Source organism: Ovis aries, chromosome 10 (assembly GCF_016772045.2).
Source record: "Ovis aries strain OAR_USU_Benz2616 breed Rambouillet chromosome 10, ARS-UI_Ramb_v3.0, whole genome shotgun sequence".
Lineage (NCBI taxonomy): Eukaryota > Metazoa > Chordata > Mammalia > Artiodactyla > Bovidae > Ovis > Ovis aries.
Genome location: NC_056063.1, coordinates 85940947 through 85963781, shown reverse-complemented (window position 1 = coordinate 85963781; position 22835 = coordinate 85940947). Strand labels below are relative to the sequence as shown.

The 22835-nt window shown below is 63.3% G+C and overlaps 1 protein-coding gene across 4 annotated transcripts; it reads left to right on the top strand.

Moving 5' to 3' along the window:
* The first annotated feature begins 3496 nt into the window (after positions 1 to 3496).
* Positions 3497 to 22580, top strand: GRTP1 (growth hormone regulated TBC protein 1). Of its 4 annotated transcripts, none has more exons than XM_042255098.1 (8): positions 3497 to 3654; positions 3888 to 4039; positions 9295 to 9414; positions 11935 to 12059; positions 13421 to 13517; positions 18147 to 18322; positions 18391 to 18576; positions 22382 to 22580. In XM_042255098.1, the coding sequence occupies exons 1-8, from the start codon at positions 3608 to 3610 to the stop codon at positions 22469 to 22471; spliced, it is 993 nt and encodes a 330-aa protein (XP_042111032.1). In that variant the 5' UTR covers positions 3497 to 3607; the 3' UTR covers positions 22472 to 22580. The 4 variants fall into 4 exon arrangements, with proteins under 4 accessions (XP_042111032.1, XP_042111031.1, XP_042111030.1 ...); XM_042255097.1 differs by having other exon boundaries at positions 9295 to 9453; positions 18150 to 18322; XM_042255096.1 differs by having other exon boundaries at positions 9295 to 9453.
* The last annotated feature ends 255 nt before the right edge of the window (positions 22581 to 22835 follow it).

The following is a 22835-nucleotide window of genomic DNA, read 5'->3' as shown; positions in this document are numbered from 1 at the left end:
TGCTTCCACCGCCGGGACCCAGCCTCGGTCTCTGGCTGGGAACCCAAGCCCCCTCCACGTCGCCGCAGGCTGAGGCCCCCAAGATCGGTCACCCCAGACCTCACGCGCAGAGATGAGGAAAGGGTGGGGGGGATGTGGAGATGACACGCCCTTAAGTCCAGGCTCTCGGGCCGGTGCTACGTGGAGATGGGGTGTCTGGCGGGGTCACTGTAAGCCTTGAGGCTGCCTCATGTGGGTCTTTTCTATGCCCACCCCCGGTCCCTAATCGTGTATCTGTGACCCTGCCAGGGACCCACATAAGCACCTCTGAGGACCCTCTGAGCACGTCTATCCCACCGTCCCCACAGGCCTGGCCCTGGAACAGTCCCCTGCTGCCCCGGCGGCTGGGACACCGAGTCTCCTCTTTACCTTTCCAAAGCAATTATGGAAATATTCAGACCAATGTGAAAAGGCCCCTCTTCAGCGATTCTGCCTGTGCTCCCAGCCACTGGCTCCTTTTCCCTCGCGCTGCAGTCTATTTAAAGCCAACTCCAAATATCATATCGCTTCACCCATAACTGAGCTTCAGCCAAAAACAGAACTTCGTACTTTATCGGAAAGAGCGTGAGCAGCGTGCTGCGACGCTTCCTGTGGGCTGTTGGGGCGCCGGCGGCTGGCCCACCCGGACCTGCGGGGACCCTCCACCATCCCCGGGGCTTCACAGTGATCATCGGTGCTGCCTGAACACCCTGTCAGTCCTGGGGGGACGGGCACCCCCCGGAACTACAGTGCTCAGACAGCACATGTTATCCAAACGGCAGCAGCTCCTGAAATCAGGCAGCAAGAACTGGGAGTCCTGCAGGAAGACGGGGGCCTGCGGTGGTGCATGCACACCGGGGTGGGGCCCTCGGGCCTCTCGCTGAGCCCCTGCTGAGGAGCCGGTCCTCCGGCCGGTGGTTCTCACGTGGGGCCTGCAACCTCAGCACTGCAAAGCTGGCTCCTCACACAGCCTGGCTGTGGGACCCGGGGGGCCCTGTGGGCGTGTGCCGGCCTGGGGGCTGTGTGGGCACACCCTGGCCCTGGGGGAACAGCTGGGCACAGCCAGCTCCCTGGCTGTGGACGCGACCTGCCCTTGCGGATGATCGTCGGCTTTGAAAGAAGGGCATCTGGCCAGCAAGGGTGCCCAGGATGCTCAGGGCAGCGGGCATTTGGAGGTTGGTGGAGGGGCACCAAGGACATGGGTCCGGCTGCCTCTTGCTCCTAAGGTGGGGGCTCGGGCAGGTGCTGGCGGCCGGGCTGGCGGCCCTCAAAGGGCCCTCTGGCCGTGACCGCTGGCTGCCTGCTGAAGGGTCCTTCCTCTCTGTATCTCTCCCGCCACACTTCCTGGATGGGCCTCCTCTTGTCTAACGCTCAGCCACGTCTCCTCGGGCCCCAGATGTCCCCGGTCAGGGTACTACCATGTTCGAGTCCAAGAGCGTGTGTCTGTGGTCTGCGTTTCCTGCGGGGCTGGGACCAGGCCGGCGTGAGGATGGGACACAGCGGCTGGAACCCACCGGAGACAGCAGGCGTCAGGGGGAGAGGCCGAGGGAGCCTGCACCAGCAGGGCTGCGGGGGCGCCTGGGGCCGGGGCCGGGGCCGGGGCGCGCCAGACGTGCTCTCGGAGACAGGGAGGAGGGACGTGTGGGCCCCACAGAAAGGACGGGAGGGGGTGCAGGCAGCCACCTGCTCCAGCCAGAAGCTGCCCCGTCCAGGGGGAACGGGGGCTGGGACGGGCGGAAACAGGGGCTTGGGGGCACCGGCGGGGGGTGGGCCGCACGCCTGATGATTTCTAAGACCAGGATGGGTCGACGCCAGGCCTGCACTGGTGGAAGGGCCAGTCACCGTGCCTGTGGACCGGCGTCTGCAGGAGGCACCTGGGGTGAAGGCCGAGGAGGGGTCTTGAAAGGGGTCCTGCGTCTTCTTTCAAAAGCAAAGCAAACTAGGCTGAGGGCTTGGAGAACTTTCCCAGAACCAGCAAATGGGGGGCCTTTGCGGTTCTGTTCAGCTGAGCACGAATTTCCTACAGACCTCATGGAAACGGACAGACAGACGCCCCCACTTTGGGGCAGGCATGCTCCCCAAATTACTTTCCAGGCTCCTTGCTCAGCCCTCCGACGGGACGCTCCGGAAAAACCAATGCTGAGCGCCAGGCGAGTTCACAACAGCCGAGCAGGCACTCGCCACCAGAAACAACATCAGAGTCCCAGGGAGACACTGTCCCCAAGGGCCGGGCCCGGTGGAGTGGGCCGTGCAGCCTGTGGCTCCATGGCGTCAGTGGGCTGGTGCCTCACCACGCCTGACTTCTGCTGTTCTGAGCCCAGTTCTTAAAAAGAACCCTTGGGATGCCGGGGAGGCTACGAAAGTCCCTTAAACCTTAAAGAACCTTAAAATCCTCTTATCTCACCGCGTTTCCAAAGTAAAACTCAAAATGCAGCTTATGCACATTCTCACGGCCTCCCAATACGAGAGGCGGTTTTCAGGCCATCCATGGAAACACCAGGACGCGCGCGGGGCCTGACAGGGAGGACGCTGTCCTAGGCCAGGGCAGAACTGCCGGCACACGCATGGCGACCACCACGTTGGTGTCTGCAGGCGGGTCCCCTGGAGTAAAAGGCCTGCAGGCTGGGCGGCACGTCTGTTCCCTCCCAGCCGTGACTCACCCTCCCCAAGTCCTGTGCATCTGTGGGGAGAAGCCTGGGGGGGCGCCTCTGACTCCTCTGGGAGCGGAGGGGACGCGGGCACTGTCAGCCCTGGTCACCCCAGACGGCCACTGGGCAGGGCGTGCCCACCCTCCCGCGTGGGCAGTGCGGGGGGTGGGGGGGCGGCTATGAGCAGCGCCTGCACCCCTCCTTCTGAGCCTCGTTTGGGGCGGTGGGAGGCAGGGACAGGCTGATTCCGCCGGGGTGGGGGAGGGGACGGTGGCACCCGGATTAAGATCCACTTATTCGCGTGTTATTTTCAGGGGGGAAAGTGTAGGCTGAAAGAGAACAAGTTAAATATAAGACGATCGTTTTCTGTAAAAAGAACATTAAACCATCGGTCACAGGTCAGGACGCCGGCCTTTGGACCCGCGGGGCACGGAGGCCTGGCCGGCTGTCTGAAGAATCTAAGCTGGACTCACCTCCTCCCACCTCGGCTGCGGCAGAGAGGCCCCGGGGCGCGGGGCGGCGGGAGCCGGCGCGCCGGCCGGGCCGCCAGCCTCCGGGGCCCAGGCCCCTCTCCCCGCCGGGGGCCGTCCCCGCGCCCCCACCCCCCGCGCCCCTCCCCCGCGCCCCTCCCCCGCGCCCCCATCCCCCCGCGCCCCTCCCTCGCCCCCCGCCGGGGCCCCCGCGCCCCTGCCCCGCCGCCCCGGCTCCGGGCTCCCGGCTCCGCGCGCCGGAGCAGGTGCAGCCCCTCCCGCCCCCTCCCTGCGGGCCGCGCCCCGCCCCCCGGGGCCCCAGGCGGCCCCGCCCCCGGCCCCGGCCCCGCCCCCGGCCCCGCCTCCCGGCGCCCGCGGCCCGGCGGAAGGACGCGCGGCGCCCCGCGCCCCGGGAGGTGAACGCGGCACCCCGGCCCCGCGGCCCGCGCGCCCCCTCCCGCCCCTCTCGGCATGGAGGCCGCGGGGCGCGCGCAGGCGGCGCGGGGCCGTGTCCCCAGGTGGGCGCGCGGGGCCGGGCCGCGGGCGGGGGCGGCGGTGCGGGCGCCCGCGCGCCCCTGGGCGGCCCCTGCGCTGCGTGCGCGCCCGCGCTCGGCCCGCCGCCGCCGCCGCTGCGGGGCCGGGAGGGGGGCACGCAGCCCGCGCGCCCCGCGCGGGGCCCGGGCGGCGGGGTGCCGAGGGTCCCGCGTGCACGTGCGCGCGGAACTTCACTCTGCGCCTTTTTGTGCGGCAGGATCGATCCGTATGGGTTTGAAAGGCCTGAGGACTTTGATTATGCAGCTTACGAAGAGTTTTTTTCCGCCTACCTGGCGATCCTCACCAGGAGGGCCATCAAATGGTCCAGACTCCTAAAGGGCGGAGGTGCTGTCCAGAGGAGCATGACCGGTGAGTTCGGCGCCTGACCCAGAGGGTGCGCAACACGTCGTGCGGTCCTCGGTGCGTGCGCTCGGGGCCGCTCAGGACTTGGGGTTCCTTCGAGGCCAGGGGCGCTGCCCCTATCCCAGCCGTGCCCCGCGCAGGCGCACGGGTGAGGGCGCTGCGCGGTCCAGGTGCGAGGCCCCCTTTCCTCGCCTGGACGTGGGGCCTGCTCGCCCTTTGAGACGCTTGGCGCCCGTGGCCGTCTTTCCAGAAGAAGCCGGGTTTCCTGCTCCTCAGAGCGAGCGGCCAGGGCAGTGCCCCCGCCGGCTTCTGTGCGGAGCGCTCCCTGCTCCCTTCAGAGAGAAAGCGGGGGGGCTCCCTGGACCCCTCAGCTCCTCCCCGGCTTCCGCGCCCCACGCTGTGACCCGGGGCCTCCTTCAGGTCTGGACTGGAGCGCCTCCTCCGGGAAGCCTTCCAGCCCCACCCCGCAGCTCCCCGCCTCCTGCCCTCTCCTTGCCTCTCTGGGCCTCCACGTGTGGGTCTCACTTTATCCTTAGTTTCCGCGCTGGGGTCAAGATCCCTCTGTGCCGGCTGGGTTGGCTGGACGGTCCCTTAGCTGTTTGTTGAATAAATGAATGAAGTCTTTGCCTGCCTGCTCCCTAGCTGAGGATACAGAGGCCAGACCTGCCCGCTGGAGGTGAGGGGTGGGCAGGAGTGTGCCCCCGGGGGCCTCCTGACACGGTGTTAACGACAATGAAGGGGTGAGGACAGGGGTCCCATCCGCGGGGGGCTGAGCTGTGTGACCAGAGCGTTAGGGGTGAGGAGAGGAGGGCCAGAGGTGGAGCACGGCCCGCAGCAGCTCAGGTGGGCACACGGGGGACAGCCAGGGGGAAAGAAGTCAGTTTTTAAGCAAGCGTGGGGGGAGGCGATCAGATCAAGCTGTATCTTTAAAGAGCCATCCGTCATTGAAAGGCAGGTGTCTTTAGTAGTACCGAGGGCCATGCCCGCCTTGCTGCTGGGCGTTAACATGCTTCCAGCCGTCTATGGCTTCATTTTTTCTTTTGATTTGTTTTTTAAAGTTATGTACAAGTATATAAAAATACAAAGATAGACTTAACTTTTGCACGTGGGAGAACATCTTGGTCACACTCGAAGGTGTGAGTTGACCTGAGTTTCTCAGCTGCCCAGGCCCCGGTGTCCTGTGGGGGGCGGCTGGTGACTGTTCCCCATCCCCCCAGGAACAGGGCGCACGGTTCGCTTCCATGCAGGAGGAGGCCTCCTGTCCAACAGGGACCCAGAGCCGGTTTACGCTGCAGACCATCACTGCAAGATGCGCAGGCGCTCGTGCCCTTTGCACGTGGCACTCGCGTAGACGTGCGTTCCCCTCGGGCTCTGCCGTGCCCCTTTATACGTGGCACTCGCGTGGACGTGCGTTCCCCTCGGGCTCTGCTGTGCCCCTTTGCACATGGCACATGCGTGGACGTGCGTTCCCCTTGGGCTCTGCCGTGCCCCTTTATACGTGGCACTCGCGTGGACGTGCGTTCCCCTTGGGCTCTGCCGTGCCCCTTTATACGTGGCACTCGCGTGGACGTGCGTTCCCTTTGGGTTCTGCCGTTTGCGTCTGGCTGGTCATCTTTTCTATGCGCAGCGCCGGCATGCTAATTCTGTATCTTTCCTGCGGAAACTGTTGCTGTTCAGTCGCCAAGTTGCATCCAACTCTTTGCGACCCCATGGACTGCAGCACGCCAGGCTTCCCTGTCCATCACCAACTCCTGGAGTTCACTCAGACTCACATCCGTTGAGTCGGTGATGCCATCCAACCATCTCATCCTCTGTCATTTCCTTCTCCTGCCCTCAATCTTTCCCAGCATCAGGGTCTTTTCCAGTGAGTCAGCTCTTTGCATCAGGTGGCCAAAGTATTGGAGTTTCAGCTTTTTTAGCATCAGTCCTTCCAATGAATATTCAGGACTGATTTCCTTTAGGATGGATTGGCTGGATCTCCTTGCAGTCCAAGGGACTCTCAAGAGTCTTTTCCAACACCACAGTTCAAAGGCATCAATTCTTTGGCGTTCAGCCTTCTCTGTGGTCCAGCTCTCACATCCACACACAACCCCTGTGGGAACTACTGACTGCTGTCTGGTTTCCAGTGTTGCTTTCCCAGGGGATCGGGAGTAGAAGCCGCCTGAGTGCAGAGCCTTCCAGACCTTAGCTCTCTTCCTAGACTTTTGTAGTTGCCTGGTATGACGGTTCTGTTTTGTTTCTGCTTTTGCCCAGGGCTTCCCTGTGACTCAGCTAGTAAAGAATCCATCTGCAAGGCTGGAGACCTGGGTTTGATCCCTGGGTTGGAAAGATCCCCTGGAGAAGGGAAAGGCTACCCACTCCAGTCTTCTGGCCTGGAGAATTCCATAGACTGTATAGGCCATGGGGTCGCAGAGAGTTGGACAGGACTGAGTGACTTTCACTTTCACTTCACTTGCCTTTTTGGAGCACATTTCGACTCTTTCTGAAAATTTAATTTGGTTTTATTGAAACTGCCATTATTTCTTTTTTGCTTTAGCTTTTGAATTTATGTAATGTTTGTTAAACTTTGTAATTATGGTGTAACAGGCTCAGGAGCAAATACGCTTGATCCCTGGTGAGCCTTGGCCTGGGAGTGAGGTTCACCGCCAGGTGAGCTGGAGGGCGTAGCGGCCTGGTGTTCTTCCAGGGAATCTGGCGAGGCGCCTGTGGGCTCGCCCAGTTCTGTGCCCGGGGTGTTGCCGCTGAGCTGGTGTGGCCTCCGGGTGAGACGGCCGGGGTTCCCGCAGCACCCGTGGCAGTCCAAGGGAGTGGTCAGGCGTAACCAGGAGTGGATTTGTTAGTCAGGAAGCGGGAATACGGTTTCTTCCTGCCAGATGGTCCGGGCTGGCCGGAGTGTCCACAGCTGTGTGGCGTCCGTGGGAGGGAGGCCGTGAGGGCCGTGGGCCCCGGGTGGGCAGTGGGAGCTCCGTTTGGGGCCCCGACCTTGACCCCGGCGACCACACCTGGAGGACTGCCTTCACCCCTGTTCCTCAACCGTGTCTTGCTTTTGGGTTCTGCTGTGTGTGTTCTCTTTTGAGAGGACTTGTGTCCGGGTCCGCAGATGAGCGCTGACACTCAGCCTGCTTGAGGGTGTTAGCTGTGGGTCCGTGTTTGCTTTCTGTTGGTGAGGAGATCCACCAGGAGCTGCGATTGCTCACTCATTCTCAGCGCTCGACCTAGCCGGCCACACCCCCCTGGGCAGGGAGCTGCCCCTGGGCCTCTGTCCATCCCGGCGTGGAGGGACCTGACGAGAGGAGCTCTTCCGGTTTGCTTCTTTCTCTCCTGCCCCGTGGGCGAGGGGGTTAGCACCATCTGAATAAGAATGAAATTGTAAGACATGTTTAAAGACAAATATGAAAAAAAAAAAAACAACAACAAACCCTGGGAACCTGCTTAACTCCTGGGGCAGACAGCCGGGAGTTAATTCTTCGGGCCGAGCTTCTCTGTTTCTGCGGCACAGGTTACACTGCTCCGCGTGTTGGAATGAAGAGTGCGTCAGCCCTGCCCTTGCTCTGGGCGTGGGAGGACCACTTTCTTTCTCTTCCAGAGAAACTGCGTCAAGCAGGTCGCAGGCAGTGATGGCGGCAGAAGCCCTGAGTCTCTGAAGCTTCTGGACATGGCTGCTCTTTTCATAACCTCCCGGGAGTCCGGGGCCCTGACTGTAGTCCAGGCCCTGGGCTTCGCTTCCACTTTGCAGGGAATTTCCCATTTTCCTTCCGTTTTGGAAGGAAACCGAGGCGTGATCGAGGTATGGTCTGCCTAGCCACATCCGACGCCAGAGTCGGGGGTTTAACCAGCTTCCACTTCACTTTTCAGACTCTTTGCGACCCCACGGACTGTAGCCCACCAGGCTCCTCCTTCCACGGGATTTTCCAGGCGATAGTACTGGAGTGGGCTCTGCCACTTCCTTCCCCACATATTTTATACTTTATATTCATTTTTTAAAACTTTGCAAACGAAGTTCACTCTTCTTGGCGTGTAGCCCCGTGAGTGTGGACAGACGCACAGTCAGGTAATCCCCAGCAGGCGCAAGGTCTAGAGCAGCGGTCGCCTTCACGGTCCGCTCCTGTGTGGTCCCGGGCGCTGAGCTGCAGGCCCGGGCGTGGGTGAAAGCCTTGGCGGGGGAGCAGGGGCTGGGAGAAGCCGCAGGGTTGTAGAGGGGTCCTGAAGGTGCGCCGGCCTCTCCCGCCCTTTCTCTGGTTCTCTGGCTTCTCTGCAGGTGTGCGCTTAGGGTGCCGCCTGAGCGGTTCTCTGCGTGTTCGCGTGTCTGGTGCTGGCCTAAGTGACGCTGTCTCGGTGTTTTCACTTCCGCTCTCTGCGGCCCGTCCCTGGAGTTGCCAGGAGCGTCTGTATGTCCCTTCCTTCTGCTGTGTCTCAGTGGGAGCGGTCCCTGCCCAAAGCTAGGGCTGACCCTCCCCTTGGAGTTGAGAGAGGGTTAATTCAGGGCACCCCTGGGCATGCCGAGCCCTGAGGTGGTGTGTAAATAGTAGGAGGTTGGAGGGACGGTCCGGCTGAATGATTGCTGTGTTTGGTAGGCTGAAATACCACGTCCAGTAGTGGGGGGACCACGTCACGCTGGCCGAGACACTCTGGCCACGCGTGATCCTCTGGCCGCACAGGTGCCTCCGAGCTGCAGAGGGTTCTTGGCTTTCTCTGCCTCTGGCGGGTGGTGCTCACGTCTGTCCTTCCCTTCCTCTGGGCCTTCCTCGTCACCCCCCCCACCCCCCCAGCCTCTGCAAACTCCCATCCTGAGCGCCCTCCCGAGAGCGGCGGGCGCACGCGACCTGGCCTCGGGGAGGCGCTCTCAGGAGCTCGTCGACTGGTGGCTGTCAGCTTGAGTTATAAGATTTCAGCAGCAGCGCCTTTTTCGCTTGTAACCTAGGACATTGTCCTGTAATTTTTTTCTGTTCGGTACAGCCAGTGCCTGAGCCAGTGCCGACCTGTGTTCAGGACGGTGGCGTCTGCCCTGGGCTGCGGGGTGGGCCGGGTTGGGGGATGGGAGGCAGCCCGTGTCCCTGCACCGCTGCTGAGGTGGAGGCTGGGCTGCTGCGGCCCGCCGACCGCTCAGCGGGAGGGGAGAGCGGACTTCTGTAGGGAGGGCCTGTACCTGTTGGCGGGACATGCCTGTCTTGCCTTTCACGTCTGACTTACTGACTCGTGAGAGCTATCCATGGAAACCTTTGGAGCGGGGCCCGTCTGAAACTGCCCTTTCCCTTTCTCAGTGAAGCGCTACATCCGCAAGGGCATCCCGCTGGAGCACCGGGCCCGCGTCTGGATGGGGGTGAGCGGAGCCCAGGCCCGGATGGACCGGAACCCCGGCTACTACCAGCGCCTCCTGCAGGGTGAGCGGAGCGCCAGCCTGGAGGAGGCCATCCGGACAGGTGACTCGGCCCCGGGCTGGGGAGGCCCCCAGGGTGGGGCGGCCCTGCGGGTGGGGGCGCCTCCCCCAGGGGAAGTGTGTCTGCACCCAGACTCTCGGCTGTGATGCGGATGAGGAAACCTACGCTGTCAAAGGCGCACCTGACTCCCACTTTCTCAAAGGACAAGCAGAACGGGCTTATTTGACAGGAGGACAATGGTCAGAATTGGTTCAGAAAATCCTCGAGCGGGCAGCTAGGTGGTAAGGAAAATGGTGGGGAGAGCGGGTTTCTTCTGCAAGACGCTGCCCAGGGGCGTGAGGAAGCCTCTGAGCCATCTGTCAGAATTGACGAGGGCTGGGTGGCCCCGCGGCCTCGAGACACAGCTGCAGGAAGCTGCGCGCCGCCCCGCTCTCCGTGCCGATGCCGAGTGTCCAGAGGCGCTCACGCCCTGGCCGCCGTCTCGTGACCCCAGCTTCCTCGCCGGCCACGGGCGCTCACAAGTGCAGAGTCCTCAGAAAAACGGTTCACCTAAGTTGAATAAGTAGCTCTTTAGGAGGCATCTGCTTCTCTGATTTTGCCAGCTTCTGAGAACGAGAAAATCAAACACAAAGTTCTTCATTTAAAAAGTTGGTTACTTGAAATGTCTGGGAGGTTGGATTGACTGGGGACAGTGAGAAAGCGGCGTGTCCTCAACGTAAGGAGCGGGGGGTCTCGGATCCCAGCGCTGCCGCTGAGCCTGCCGGCCGCACCCTGACCCCTTCTGGCCAGGGACAGATGCTGTCGTGACCTGCAGGGAGCATGGGCTCCCTCCGCAGGCCCAGCAGCGCTGACATGGGCAGGGAGAGACCACAAGTGACGGGTGGTTGTTTGTCTGAAAAGTGAATTTTAAAGGCTCTACTTGGTGCACAGTTTTGGACACTTTTAATTACGGTGAAGCGCGCACAGCGCGCAGTTTCCCATTCTCTGGTTTTCCAGTGGGAGCCTCTGTCCCGTTGCACACGACACCCCCAGCCCTGGCTCCACCGTCTGCTCCCTGTGTCTGAGTCCGACCCCCCTAGACTTCACGTGGTGGAATCAGGCAGTGTCTGCCCTTCCGCGTCTGGTCGATTCCACGGAGCACAGTGTCCGAGAGGCCCAGCCGGGCTGTGTGTGTGCCAGAGCTTCCGCCCTTCCTGAGGCTGAACCAGGCCCCATGTGTGTGCGTCTTCGGTCCCTGGACACCTGGGCTGCTCCCACCCCCTGGCTACAGTGAATTCTGGCTGAACAGGGTGTCAAGTGATTCTCCGAGACCCGCGTTCAGTGCTTTGGGGACAGACCCCGAGGTGGGACCGCTGGGTCATGCGGCCGCTCTGGTCTGTGGTCAGGAAGCCTGCATCAGTTGTGGGGCAGGGTCAGCAGAGCAGGCACGTCGTGCACCTGAGCCCAGACGGGACGTCCACCACGTCTGCCTCCGGTGCGGGGGCCAGGGAGAAAGATTTCAACCTCTGCTAAAGCTTCTCGTCGTAAAGACCATCACACAGGCGGGAGCCCAGCCAGCCTCCCCCTGATAGGTGCCGGTTTGGAGAACGTTTAGATTTCCAGGGAAAAGAAATCTTTTTTGTATAAAACATATGATTGAAAATTACAAGCTTGGAGGCAGCCCGTTTGCTGCTCGGCTCAGACCTGGTCTTCGTGGGCAGGTGCAGGGCTGGGGGCCCGAGCTTGGGGGCAGAATCCCCGAGGCCGCCGGGAGGCCTTGCATTATCAATGGTGTCTACGTATGTCCCTTCACTGACACCGCCACTCTGCTCCAGGTGGGGTCAGAGGATGTCCGTCTGCCCCCCCCACTCTGCCCTGGACTCAGGTTCACAGAAATGTAACGGAGGGCAGGGAGGGGGTGGCAGAGGTGGGAGAGGCCGCCAGGCACCCTCCTGCAGACAGAAGTTGGCGGTGGTAAGTTTATCTGTGCTGTGCTAAGTCACTCCAGTCGTGTCCAACCCCATGGACTGTAGCCCACCAGGCCCCTCTGTCCATGGGGTTCTCCAGGCAAGAGGCCTGGAGTGGGCTGCCAGGCCCTCCCCAGGGGACCTTCCCGACCCAGGGTGGCACCGCGGCTCTAGGTCTCCTACGCTGCAGCTGGCTCTCTAGCACGAGCGTCTCCTGGGTGGTTTTCAGTTTTGTCTCTCTGTCTCCAAAGGGGGCTCTCAGGTGCCCCGCCTGCTGCTGTTCTCAGTGTTAAGAACTGGGGAGAATTTCCAAAGCTTTATGTAAAGTGCTCACACTTCACCCACACTTGGGAGCGTGGGGACGGGAGGAGACGCTGGGGACCCGGCAGCCGGGCCTCATCAGAGGAGCTGATGGTGGTGTTGATTGGAGAGTAAGGGGTGCGGGCTGCTGGCGGCCCTGGTCAGGCTGCTGGGGGCCCGGAGCCGCCTCTGCCCCTGAGTCCAGTCGACGGTGGAGGCTGCTGGGGGCCCGGGGTGGCCTCTGCTTACGCCCTGAGTGCTATGTGGGTCCCCGCAGACATGAACAGGACCTTCCCCGACAACGTGCGCTTCCGGAAGGACGCGGAACCCTGCCTGCAGGGCCCCCTGTACAACGTGCTGCTGGCCTACGGGCATCACAACCACGGCGTGGGCTATTGCCAGGTGAGCCCCAGGCCCCCCACGGACCCCGGGGCCTCGCCCAGCCGGGGCTCCCACGCCCCCACAGCCCGGGCATCACAGCCACGTCGGGGGCTATTGCCAGGTGAGCCCCGGGCCCCCCACGGACCCCGGGGCCTCGCCCAGCCGGGGCTCCCACGCCCCCACAGCCCGGGCATCACAGCCACGGCGTGGGCTATTGCCAGGTGAGCCCCAGGCCCCCCACGGACCCCGGGGTCTCGCCCAGCCGGGGCTCCCACGCCCCCACAGCCCGGGCATCACAGCCACGGCGTGGGCTATTGCCAGGTGAGCCCCAGGCCCCCCACGGACCCCGGGGCCTCGCCCAGCCGGGGCTCCCACGCCCCCACAGCCCGGGCATCACAACCACGTCAGGGGCTATTGCCAGGTGAGCCCCAGGCCCCCCACGGACCCCGGGGCCTCGCCCAGCCGGGGCTCCCACGCCCCCCACAGCCCGGGCTGGGCCTCTCTGCGGGGGCGGGAGGGGGCAGCCGTGGACGTGAACACAGGCTGTGTTTGTGGGACGTGGGTGACCAGCACCCTGTCGCCTCGGAGCCGATGGTGTGCGTGTATGCACGTGTGGGTGAGTGCGAACGGCGCGCCGGCACGGAATGCAGGGCCTCCTCCGGAAGCCGGGCCCCCGGGCAGTCAGGCGGCGCGGCGGGCGGCGGGGTCGGTTCTCGTGCGCCTGGAGGTCCTCTGTGTGCAGCATCTCAGGGATGCGTGTCCACAGCCCAGACCATGAGCAGAGCCGTGTCGGGAGCCAGTCCTTGGGCTGCCGGGCCCTCCTGCCGTGCACACTGGAGGCCGTGGTGTCTGGGGGTGTGTGGGCAGGAGGACGGGGCTGGGGGGTGGGGTCCCCACGCTCCAGGCCCCCGAGCTGGAGGCCAGCCTCCCGAGAGGACGGCTGGGCATTCAGAGCCGTTGGTGGCGGCGCCCGAGCGGCCCGAGTGGTTTCTCCTGGTGAGAGTTTCACGAGGACGCGCCCTGCCCGGTTCTAAGGCAGAGTCCCAAGAGTCAGTCCTGACCACACGTGTCTGTCGATGGCAGAGCCGTGAGGCCGACGCTACCCTGGACGGTCATTCCAGGATCGCGCGCATTCTAGGGAAGGACGAGGAAGACGGGGAGTTAGCAGGCGGAATCCCAGGGACGGGGGAGCCTGGTGGGCTGCCGTCTATGGGGTCGCACAGAGTCAGACACGACTGGAGCGACTGAGCAGCGGCGGCGGCGGCCGCCACACGGTTGCAGGGTCTGGGGGTGGGGCCGGTGTCAGCGCGGGCCTCCTCTGATTGCAGCGGGTGAGCCTCGTCAAGGGGTGTCTGATCCTGGTGACATTTGTCTGATTTCAGGGGATGAACTTCATCGCGGGGTATCTGATCCTGGTGACTAAGAGTGAAGAGGAAGCCTTCTGGCTGTTGGACGCCCTGGTGGGCAGAATACTCCCAGGTGCGTGGATCCCGCAGTAAGAGTGACTCGATTTCTGGTGTTGCTGTAACGATGCCGCTGACAAGTCCGGGCGTGACGAAGCATAAGGCGTCGTTTGAGAGCTGAGGTTGGCAGTCTTCCTGCAGTTGAGTTGAGCTGAGACGCTCCCAAGATGTGGGGGCCCAGCGGAGCGGCGACCTCTCCCCCGCCACCCCCACCCCGCGGGCGGCGCTGTGTCTCAGCCTGGATGCCGCTGAGCCGTTTGCTCAGTTACATCAGAGACCAGATTATGATGGAGGTTCCCATCGTGACCACTTCCAGGTGGCGTCTGGGACTTTGGGGAACTTCAGAGAGCAAAGCCTAGAAGCCGCGACAGCAACTGAGAGAGACAGGCGAGGGCTGGGGAGGGCGGACCTCGGGCAACGGGGCAGCGAGGCTCCAGGCGCCCCTCCCCGTGGTTCCTCGAGAGACTCAGAGTCGGAACGTGTCGCTCCCAGCAGTCGCTGGATTCAGTCAGTGCAGCAAAATGGGTCCCGCTTCAGAGCCAAAGGAAAGCTCCAGAGGAGCGGGCAGGGCTGGGGCGGGGGCCGCCGTCTCCTTCGGCCGGGGCTGGGCAGGGCTGTGTGCGTCCTCAGGCCCCTGGGCACACAAGCTAGGCCACTTCAGCACACGCCCATCCTGCGATTAGCTGCTTCTGTCTTTGTCAGACCCAAGTTGCACAGACACATCCTCCTCTCAGAAGCTCCAAAACTGCAGCACGGACGGAGGGCGCGCCGTGGACGCTCTCCTCCAGGGTCCCCGTCCCTCGCGTGCTCTCCGCCCGTGCTCAGCGGGGTGGTGTGTGCGCGTGCTCCCCGCCCGTGCTCAGCGGGGTGGTGTGTGCGTCTCCAGCTTCCTGCTCTGCGTGTGCGAGCACATACACGGAGTGGAGGTTAGGGACAGGGAACGGCACGACAGAAAGCTGAGCTGAGACCGAAGCTGGTTCTTTGGGAAAACTGTTGAAATGCTCAGGCGTCTGACAAGACTGATAAGGAAGGAAGGGGATGAGGAGTCTAGAAGTGCGAGGGGCGCCGGGACGGGAGCCGCTGCAGGGAGTCCCAAGAGCCGCAAGAGAGCTTGAGTGGAGTGAAGAGCCGAATGGACGGTGGGAGCGTACAGGCCAGCAGAGCTGGAACGGGACCCCTGAAAGGCCAAATGCAGAGAAAAGTGTCTCAGGAGAGCTCGAACGGACAGATAATTCCCAGTTTCTAAGAAACAGAGACAGATGAACTCATCCACTCGCGCTGTGAAGCTGGTGTAGCCCTCCTGTGGTGCAGACTGGTCTCAGGAAGAACGCGAACGCGGAGCTCATTGACATGACCCTGATGTCAGCACCCGGAGCTGAGCGATGGTTATAGAGTAGTGTTTCTTTAAATGTGTGGCTCAACATGTGGATGGGTTAATCCATAGATTAAGGATGGGTAGTGGCTTCGTCAGCGGAAGGGTCACTGGCAGGGCCACGCCAGGAGGGCTGGAGGGAGGAGTGGTGCTGTTGTCTAGCCCCTCGGTCCTGCCTGACTCTGCGAGCCCGTGGACTGTGGCCGACCGGGCTGCTCTGCATTCCAGGCAAGAGCACTGGAGGGGGTTGCCATGCCCCTCTCCAGGGGATCTTCCCGACCCAGGGATCAAACCAGGGCCTCCTGCATTGCGGGCGGGTTCTTTGCCACTGGCCGCCGGGGAAGTCTGCAGGGGAGGGTGCTGGAGCTGCTTAGGTGCTGCAGCAGTCGCCAAGTTAGCGAGGGACAGTCAGGTCTGTCCATCTCTTGTACTCGGTACGTGAGTTGTATCGAGCAAAAGACTGTTAAAACATCATTCCGTGACAGCTGATTGTCTATAGAGAAGAAAACAAAACTGGACCCTTATTTCGATTCCAGGTAGACTCTAGACGTATGAAAAAGCAAAACTTTGAAACTCGAAGCGAGTCAGAGAACAGTGCGATTCCAGAGCAGGAACAAGGTCCTCAAACGAAACTCAGAAAGCGTGAAAGACACGATTGATCGTTTTCGTTATGTTAGAAGTAAAAACTGATTTTGACACAAGACATAGTCTGCAGAGTAAAAAGGGATCCATGGAATTAACGTGTAAAGAATTCCTAAAAGTCTAGGTGGATACGGGTCGACAGAAAAGGTGAAGAATAGGCCTGACAGGCAGTTTACAAAATAGGAGACCTGCGTGGTCCCGAGTTGGGGCGAGGCAACCGTGGTCTCCCGGGAGCAGGGAGGCCAGGTCTCAGCGCCGAGTGAAGCTGGGCGTCAGCGGCGAGGGCCGGAGGCCGTCCCCCAGTGCCCACGACACCGCGATTCAGAGCAGTCGAGTCGAAGCAGAGGAGGGAGAGAGCAACTCTAACGAGGCGGAGACGGCGGGGTCCCGGGCCGCCGTGCTGCCCCCCGGGCTCTGCCACCCCCAGCAGGGCACCAGCGTGTCAGCCGCTCAGACAAGGCCCTGCGGGCCTTCACGCTTCCCCTCTCGTCCCCAGTCGGCAGAAGCCTAGCCGCCCACGCACAGCCACGCTGTTTCTCTGAAACTGGGCCCGTCCGGCGGTGGGCGAGGAGCCCAGAGACAGTCCAGGCTGAGGGCGGGAGGAGGGGTTCTCATGGGAGTACGGGGGTCTCTCCCAGGCCAGGGGCTCCCCAGCAGCAAGCAGCCGTGTTAACCCAAGCGTCCGAGCGCCGTCCTGCTGGGGCTGGGGGCGGGAGGATCGGCGTGGACCTGGGCCAGGCCCGCAGCCCAAGGGCAGCAGGGGGCAGCACCGCCGGCCCTCGGCTTCCCTGCGACCTGCTGGTTGAGCGCTCCAGGGGGTCGGAGTTCTGGAACGGCTCAAGACGGTGCTGCAGGCTCGTCTTTACCTCGGGAACAGAGCTGGCCGTCTGCACTGACTGGTCGTCTCTGTTGGGGGGCAGTCGTCACCCTGGCCTGGCTGTAGCTGTGTGTGTTGACCTTTTGTTCCCTTAAAATCTATACCTGGGTTTCCCGGTGGCTCAGTGGTAAGGAATCCGCTGGCCAGCACAGGAGACCCAGGAGACACGAGTTTGATCCCTGGATCAGGAAGATCCCCTGGAGAAGGAAATGGCAGCTCACTCCAGCGTTCTTGCCTGGAGAATCCCATGGACAGAGGAGCCTGGTGGGCTGCGGTCCACGGGGTCCAACAGAGTCAGACACGACTGAGCAACTGAAAACCACAAAACCTCTAGCAACGGAGACCTTTTCTGCAAAGGCCTAGATCACAGGATGGCCCAGACCCAAAATGGCTCGTCGTACATCAGAAGGGTTATGCCTAGCCTCTTCCTCCAGGGACCCGTCTGTCCTCCGACTCCTGAGCCTGCAGAAAAGCCCTGCTGCGCCCCCCACCACGTCAGGGACTGGGGTGGCGTCTGGGGTGTCCCACCGGGGAGGAGCCCGTCCCTTAATGAACAAATGCATCCACGTCCCGAAGAGCTGGTCCCACCTGTTTGCCCTGTGACACGGGAAGCAGGTGGCTTCCCCACCGCAGCTGGACAGCGAGGCCCAGGGCGGGCGGCGGGGCTTGTCCTGGGGCGGTGACTCTCGGGGCACACCCCTCAGCCCTGCAGCCGCGCTCATCCCCCGCACCCCAGGCTGACACCTCCGGGCTGTGTGCAAAGGGGGTCCCTGGGAGAGGCCTGACTCGGGCCCCGGAGGGGAGGCTGGACCAGGGGCCCCTGAGAAGTTTCTCAGCCTCTGTGTGCAGACGGGACCCCGCAGGAGGGCTGGCCATCGGGGTTTGTCCGTGTTCTTGGCGGGAGAGTTTCCGTGACCCTCTGGCGACCGGCTCGAGCTTTGGGGGGTGACCTTGACTCTTCGGGAGCTGCCATAAGCCTCTGTAGCCAAAGTGAGAACGCGCTGAGCTCGCGCTCCACAAATCGGCTTGTCTGCCCCGCTGAGCCACTCAGAGCTGCCCGCCTCCCCTCCTCTGGGGCCAGACTGGGCACCCCTGGTCAGGGGCAGAGGGGACGGCGGGCTGGACTTGCGGCCAGGCGGGGTGGGGCTGTGGGGGCGGGGGCATGGTGGGGAGGGGCGCCCCAGGCCCCAGGTGTTACTGACCCGACAGCTTCTCCAGCCTTGGGCTCAGTTAGGCGTGTGCGCACCCTGAAAACCGGTGACGTGACTGTCGTGTCAGCGCTCATAATGACTCTGTTTGAACGAAAATACTTAGCAAGAATGTCTGTCTCTTTGCCGCAGTGAATGGCCAACTTTATTACGCAGATTGCTCACTGAAATTTCATGGCAAAGTTCCAGCATTAGGTTAAATACACCGTTACGATGACCCACCACGATAACAAGCTGGAAAGTTCCTTGGCAAGAGAACATCCATTTCAAAAGACAGAAGGGCGGCGGGCGTGATGGGTACCAGCAGGGGCCTCACTGTCCGCTCGCTGGCCCGGCTTCCGCTCTGGCCGTGGTCCTCTGGAAAGGGTTGGAAAGGGTCCCAGGGCCCCCCCCCCACTGCCTGGCTTGGGGGGCACGCAGGTTGCGGCCGTCCGGCTGTGAGACCTGCGTCCCTGCCCCGGAACCCCCCCCCCGCCACAGCAGATTACTACAGCCCCTCGATGCTGGGCCTGTGAGACCCACATCCCTGCCCCCTCGCCCCCACAGCAGATTACTACAGCCCCTCGATGCTGGGCCTGAAGACGGACCAGGAGGTGCTCGGGGAGCTGGTGCGGACGAAGCTGCCGGCGGTGGCAGCGCTGATGGACAGCCACGGTGTGCTGTGGACCCTGGTCGCATCCCGCTGGTTCATCTGCCTTTTCGTGGACGTCCTGCCCGTGGAGGTAAGGGCGCCCAGCTGGGCCCGGGGCCGGCGGCACGGCTGCGCGCTGACCCGCCGCTCCCTCCACAGACGGTGCTGCGTGTCTGGGACTGCCTGTTCAGCGAGGGGTCCAAGATCATCTTCCGGGTGGCGCTGACCCTCCTCAAGCATCACCAGGCCTCCATCCTGGAGGCCACCAGCGTCCCCGACCTCTGTGAGAAGTTCAAGGAGATCACCAGGGGCCGCTTTGTCACCGAGTGTCACAGCTTCATGCAGGTGGGTGTCGGCTGCGCGGGGCCCCCGGGAGACCGGCGCGCTCACCCCGCGCCCCCCACGCCGTCGGCTGTGTGGGGGGGGTGCCACCTGGGGCCCCCCCTGAGCCCGCCAGGCCTGCTCCTTGGCTCCTCCTGGGCCTCCCTGACGTCCCCGTCGGCGCCGGGCCCACCGTCCTCAGCCCTCCACGTCGCCTCCGCTCCCGCCCTGGGGGGGTCACACCTGTCTGTCCCCCGCCGCTGGGGTCCAGGCCTGGTGCAGGCTGTGTAGACAGCTGACCTGAGTTGATGACCCGGGTGCTGCGTCCCACAGGCCCTTGGGGTGGGGCGGGGGGGTTTAGGGGGCTGAGGGGGGCCACTGACCCCAATGCCTGGCCCGTCGCGCCCTCAGCCGCCCTGTGCAACGGTGGTGGCATGCCTGCTGCCCCCAGGCTGGCAGCCTCTGAGCCTCCTGGACCCGGTTTCCTCAGAAACAGCCCCTCGGCCCGGGGGTTCAGGTGGTCTTACTGCTTGTGTGGCTGCAGCCCTGGGGCCAGGCGTGGTTGCCTCCGAGAAGGGAGCCCGCCGTCCCCACGGGAGCCCAGCCTGGCACATGCCACCCACGGCCCAGCCTCTGCTGGACTGCAGTGCGGACGCTCAGACCGTGTGGCTTTGGTGTCTGGCTCCTGGGCTCAGCACGACACTTCCGAGGAGGAGCAGGGGGCTTCCAAGGAGGAGCGGGGGGCTCCCGAGTGCAGAGGGTGCCCAGTGAGGGCAGGCGGCCTGCCTGCCTGTCCCTGGCGGCTGCGTGTCCGCGGCAGGGCGGCTGGTGTTCTGGCCTGGACGTGCTCTGGGCCCTGTGAGCTGAGTGGGTGCAAGGGGATCGCAGAGGGTGAGGCGGGGGGAGCGTCTCCCCACACGGCAGGACAAGTGCTGCGTAAAGAGGCGCGTCCTCGCGCACGGCAGGTGTGGCCGCTCGCTGCATGCTGATGGGAAGCGACCCTGGGCTTACTTCGCCGGGGGTCTCTACAGACTTGTGTATTTCGCAGCACTGCAGTTCATGCATCAGAGGGCTCTCAAGTCCTGTCCCAGATCGTCTAGAATCTCCTAGGTCCCACGCGGAAGCTAGGAGCACTGTAATGGGGAGAGGTCAGCTGAGCCCTCCAGAGTCCGTTCTCCGGCCCCCGAGTCGCCCGGGGCTTGCTCCCAGGGTCCCCCTCGGCCCCCAGGCACCTTCCCTTCTCCTCGTCAGGCAGTTTCTCTGTTACTGGAAACAAGTCTGAGTCCCTTCCCGCTTCCGCTTCTCAAGTCTCGTCTCTCCTAGGCCCTGAGTAGGTTTCAGAGCTGCTAAGAGTCAGCAGTTACAGGGTCAGAACTCAAAGAACTCAGCACAGGCAAGGAAAGCAAAAATAGCAAACTGGGACCACATGGGGCTTGAAAGCTTCTGTGCAGCAAAGGGAAGCAGTGGCGGATGAAAAGGTGACCCCCCCGGACTGGAGAGCGTGTGTGCAGGCCACGTCCAGACACACGGAGGCCTCGGCTGGACACGGAGCTGAGGAGTTCCGTCTAAAAGCGGGCAGAGGACCTGAGTAGACAGTAGACACAGGCAGGCCGCAGGCACACGGAAGGGTGCTCCACTTCCCTCGTCATCGGGGAAACGCAGACCAAAACCCCACGCCACCTCACACCCGTCAGAACGGCCGTCATCCAGACCACAGACAGCGGCTGTGGTGAGCGTGTGAACAGGGAGCCCGGTGCACCGTTCGTAGGCGTGTAAACGGTGCAGCCACTGTGGAAAGTGTGGAGGCTCCTCAGAAGCTGAACAGAGAGCTGCTGTCTGACGCAGCCGACCCGCTGCCCTATTCCCGAAAGGAAAGGGACGCGGGACCCCTGGGAGGGCCGCCCACACGCACTCCCCGCAGTCGCAGCGTGGACACAGCCTGCGAGGCCGCGTGAGTCCATGGGGACCAGTGTGGCCCACCCACACGACGGGCTCTCCCTCAGCCTTGAAAGGGAGGGGGAGCCCGACACCCGCCCCACCCTGGGGGAACCTGGAGACATCGTGTTCAGTGATCGTCACAAGAGGACAAAGACCGACTCCACTGACGCAAGGCCCCTCGAGGAGCCAGGTTCACAGAGATGGAAGGGGTGCTGGGGACGCAGCGGCGGGGAAAGGAGGAGCTGGAAGGTGACCCCAAGGGCGCAGAGCTGACACTCGGCCCACGCCTCGAGTGGCTCAGGCGTAGATGGTGTGGCTTCAGCACACACGCGCACAAAACCAGTAAAGGGGTGGAAACAGGACGTTCCCCAATTTTAATTCCAGTGGCTCAGGGCCTCTGACTCCAGAATCAGATGGTTCCTTCACGGACTGGATTCAACATTTTAAAAGTGACCCGAGTGTGAGCGGGCAGGAGCGCGTGTCCCAGACGCCCTGTCTCAGGCACTTTCCTGAGCTTTGCAGCGGCTGAAACCCAAGACGTGGCCCAGCCTGAGGCCTGACATTCAGAGCTGAGCCAGCTGCACGCACACCTCCAGACCCCCTCCCTGGTCCTCAGAGCACTTTGCTGAAGTCCCTGGGGGCGTTTAGGGGGCACGAGCGGCCTGTTCTTGCTCAACCCTGCAGTAAGCTCTCCTCTGCTCCCCTCACCCTCGTCCTCATCCTGGGGGGGGGGGGATGGGCTCCCCTCGCCCACGTCCTCATCCGCTTAGGGGGGAAGTGCTCCCCTCGCCCTCATCCTCTGGGGGGTGGGATGGGCTCCCCCCGCCCTCATCCTCCGGGGGGGAAGTGCTCCCTCTGTCCTCATCCTGGGGGAAGGGTTGGGCTCCCGTCATCCTCATCCTCCTGGGGGTGAAGGGCTCCCCTCGCCCTCATCCTCATCCTGGAGGGGGAGGGCTCCCCTTGCCCTCGGGTGGGATGGGCTCCCCTCACACTTGTTTTCTGGGGAGGGGGGTAGGGTTCCCCTCGCTCTCGTCCTCTCGGGGGGTAAGGGCTCCCCTCGCCCTTGTCCTCGTCCTGGGGGGGAAGTGCTCCCCTCGCTCTCGTCCTCTCGGGGGGTAAGGGCTCCCCTCGCCCTTGTCCTCGTCCTGGGGGGGAAGTGCTCCCCTCGCCCTCGTCCTCCGGGGGGTGGGATGGGCTCCCCTCGCCCTCGTTTTCTGGGGAAGGGGGAGTGCTCCCCTCGCCCTTGCCCTCGGGGGGGTGGGATGGGCTCCTCACACTCGTCTTCCGGGAGGGCTCCCCTCGCCCTTGTCCTCGTCCTGGGGGGAAGTGCTCCCCTCGCCCTCGTCCTCCTGGGGGGAAGTGCTCCCTTTGTCCTCATCCTGGGGGAAGGGATGGGCTCCCGTCATCCTCATCCTCCTGGGGGTGAAGGGCTCCCCTCGCCCTCGTCCTCATCCTGGAGGGGGAGGGCTCCCCTCGCCCTCGGGTGGGATGGGCTCCCCTCACACTCGTCTTCCGGGGAGGGGGGTAGGGTCCCCCTCGCCCTTGTCCTCGTCCTGGGGGGGAAGTGCTCCCCTCGCCCTCGTCCTCCGGGGGGTGGGATGGGCTCCCCTCGCCCTCGTTTTCTGGGGAAGGGGGAGTGCTCCCCTCGCCCTCGCCCTCGCCCTCGGGGGGCGGGGGGGTGGGATGGGCTCCCCTCACACTCGTCTTCCGGGGAGGGCTCCCCTCACCCTGCACAGGCGTCCGTGCTGAGGCTGGAGCTCTGTCACTAGCTTCAATCAGCTCTGTCGCATGTGAAGGACACAAGTGACCTTCCTCTGCTCACTGACCGCTGGCCTCAGCCCGGCCAGCACCAGAAGCTGGGAATGTCTAAACGAACCCGTTTCTGTTGCAGAGAGTCTTCTCGGAGCCCGGGAGCCTGTCCAGGGCCAGCATTGCCCGGCTGCGGGAGCGCTGCAGGGCGCAGCTGCTGGCGCAGGGCTGAGGCCTCCAGCCGGCCTCTGGCTGGCGCCGTCACTTCCGAGCGAGCAGCCGTCCTGCGCGCTTCCCTGCGAGCTGTCGTGCTGTCTCTAAATATATATTTTTACCTGGAACGCTGACGTGTATAAAACATGACATGCGTGTTTGTGTGCGTTACACCAGCTCGCGAGCCTGCAATGTAATGTTTATAAATGACTTTTTGAAATTGTTACACCAGCGACGTGTGAACCAGGTGTAACATTGAGGGGCTGCAGGTCAGGTCTGGGCTGTCACCCCTGACCCCCGGGGGAGAAGGTGCCCCAACGAGACCCCTCCCCTAGGGGTTGAAGGCCCCAACCTGTCTCCCTCCCTCTGGAGACGCCGCCTCT

Bases quoted from the DNA above. Each gene is read 5' to 3' on its own strand.
- GRTP1 (XM_042255096.1), top strand. From the start codon at position 3,608: ATGGAGGCCGCGGGGCGCGCGCAGGCGGCGCGGGGCCGTGTCCCCAG. The intron at 12,060-13,420 runs GTGAGCCCCAGG...GTCTGATTTCAG, and splicing joins ACGGCGTGGGCTATTGCCAG to GGGATGAACTTCATCGCGGG. The intron at 18,323-18,390 runs GTAAGGGCGCCC...CTCCCTCCACAG, and splicing joins TGGACGTCCTGCCCGTGGAG to ACGGTGCTGCGTGTCTGGGA.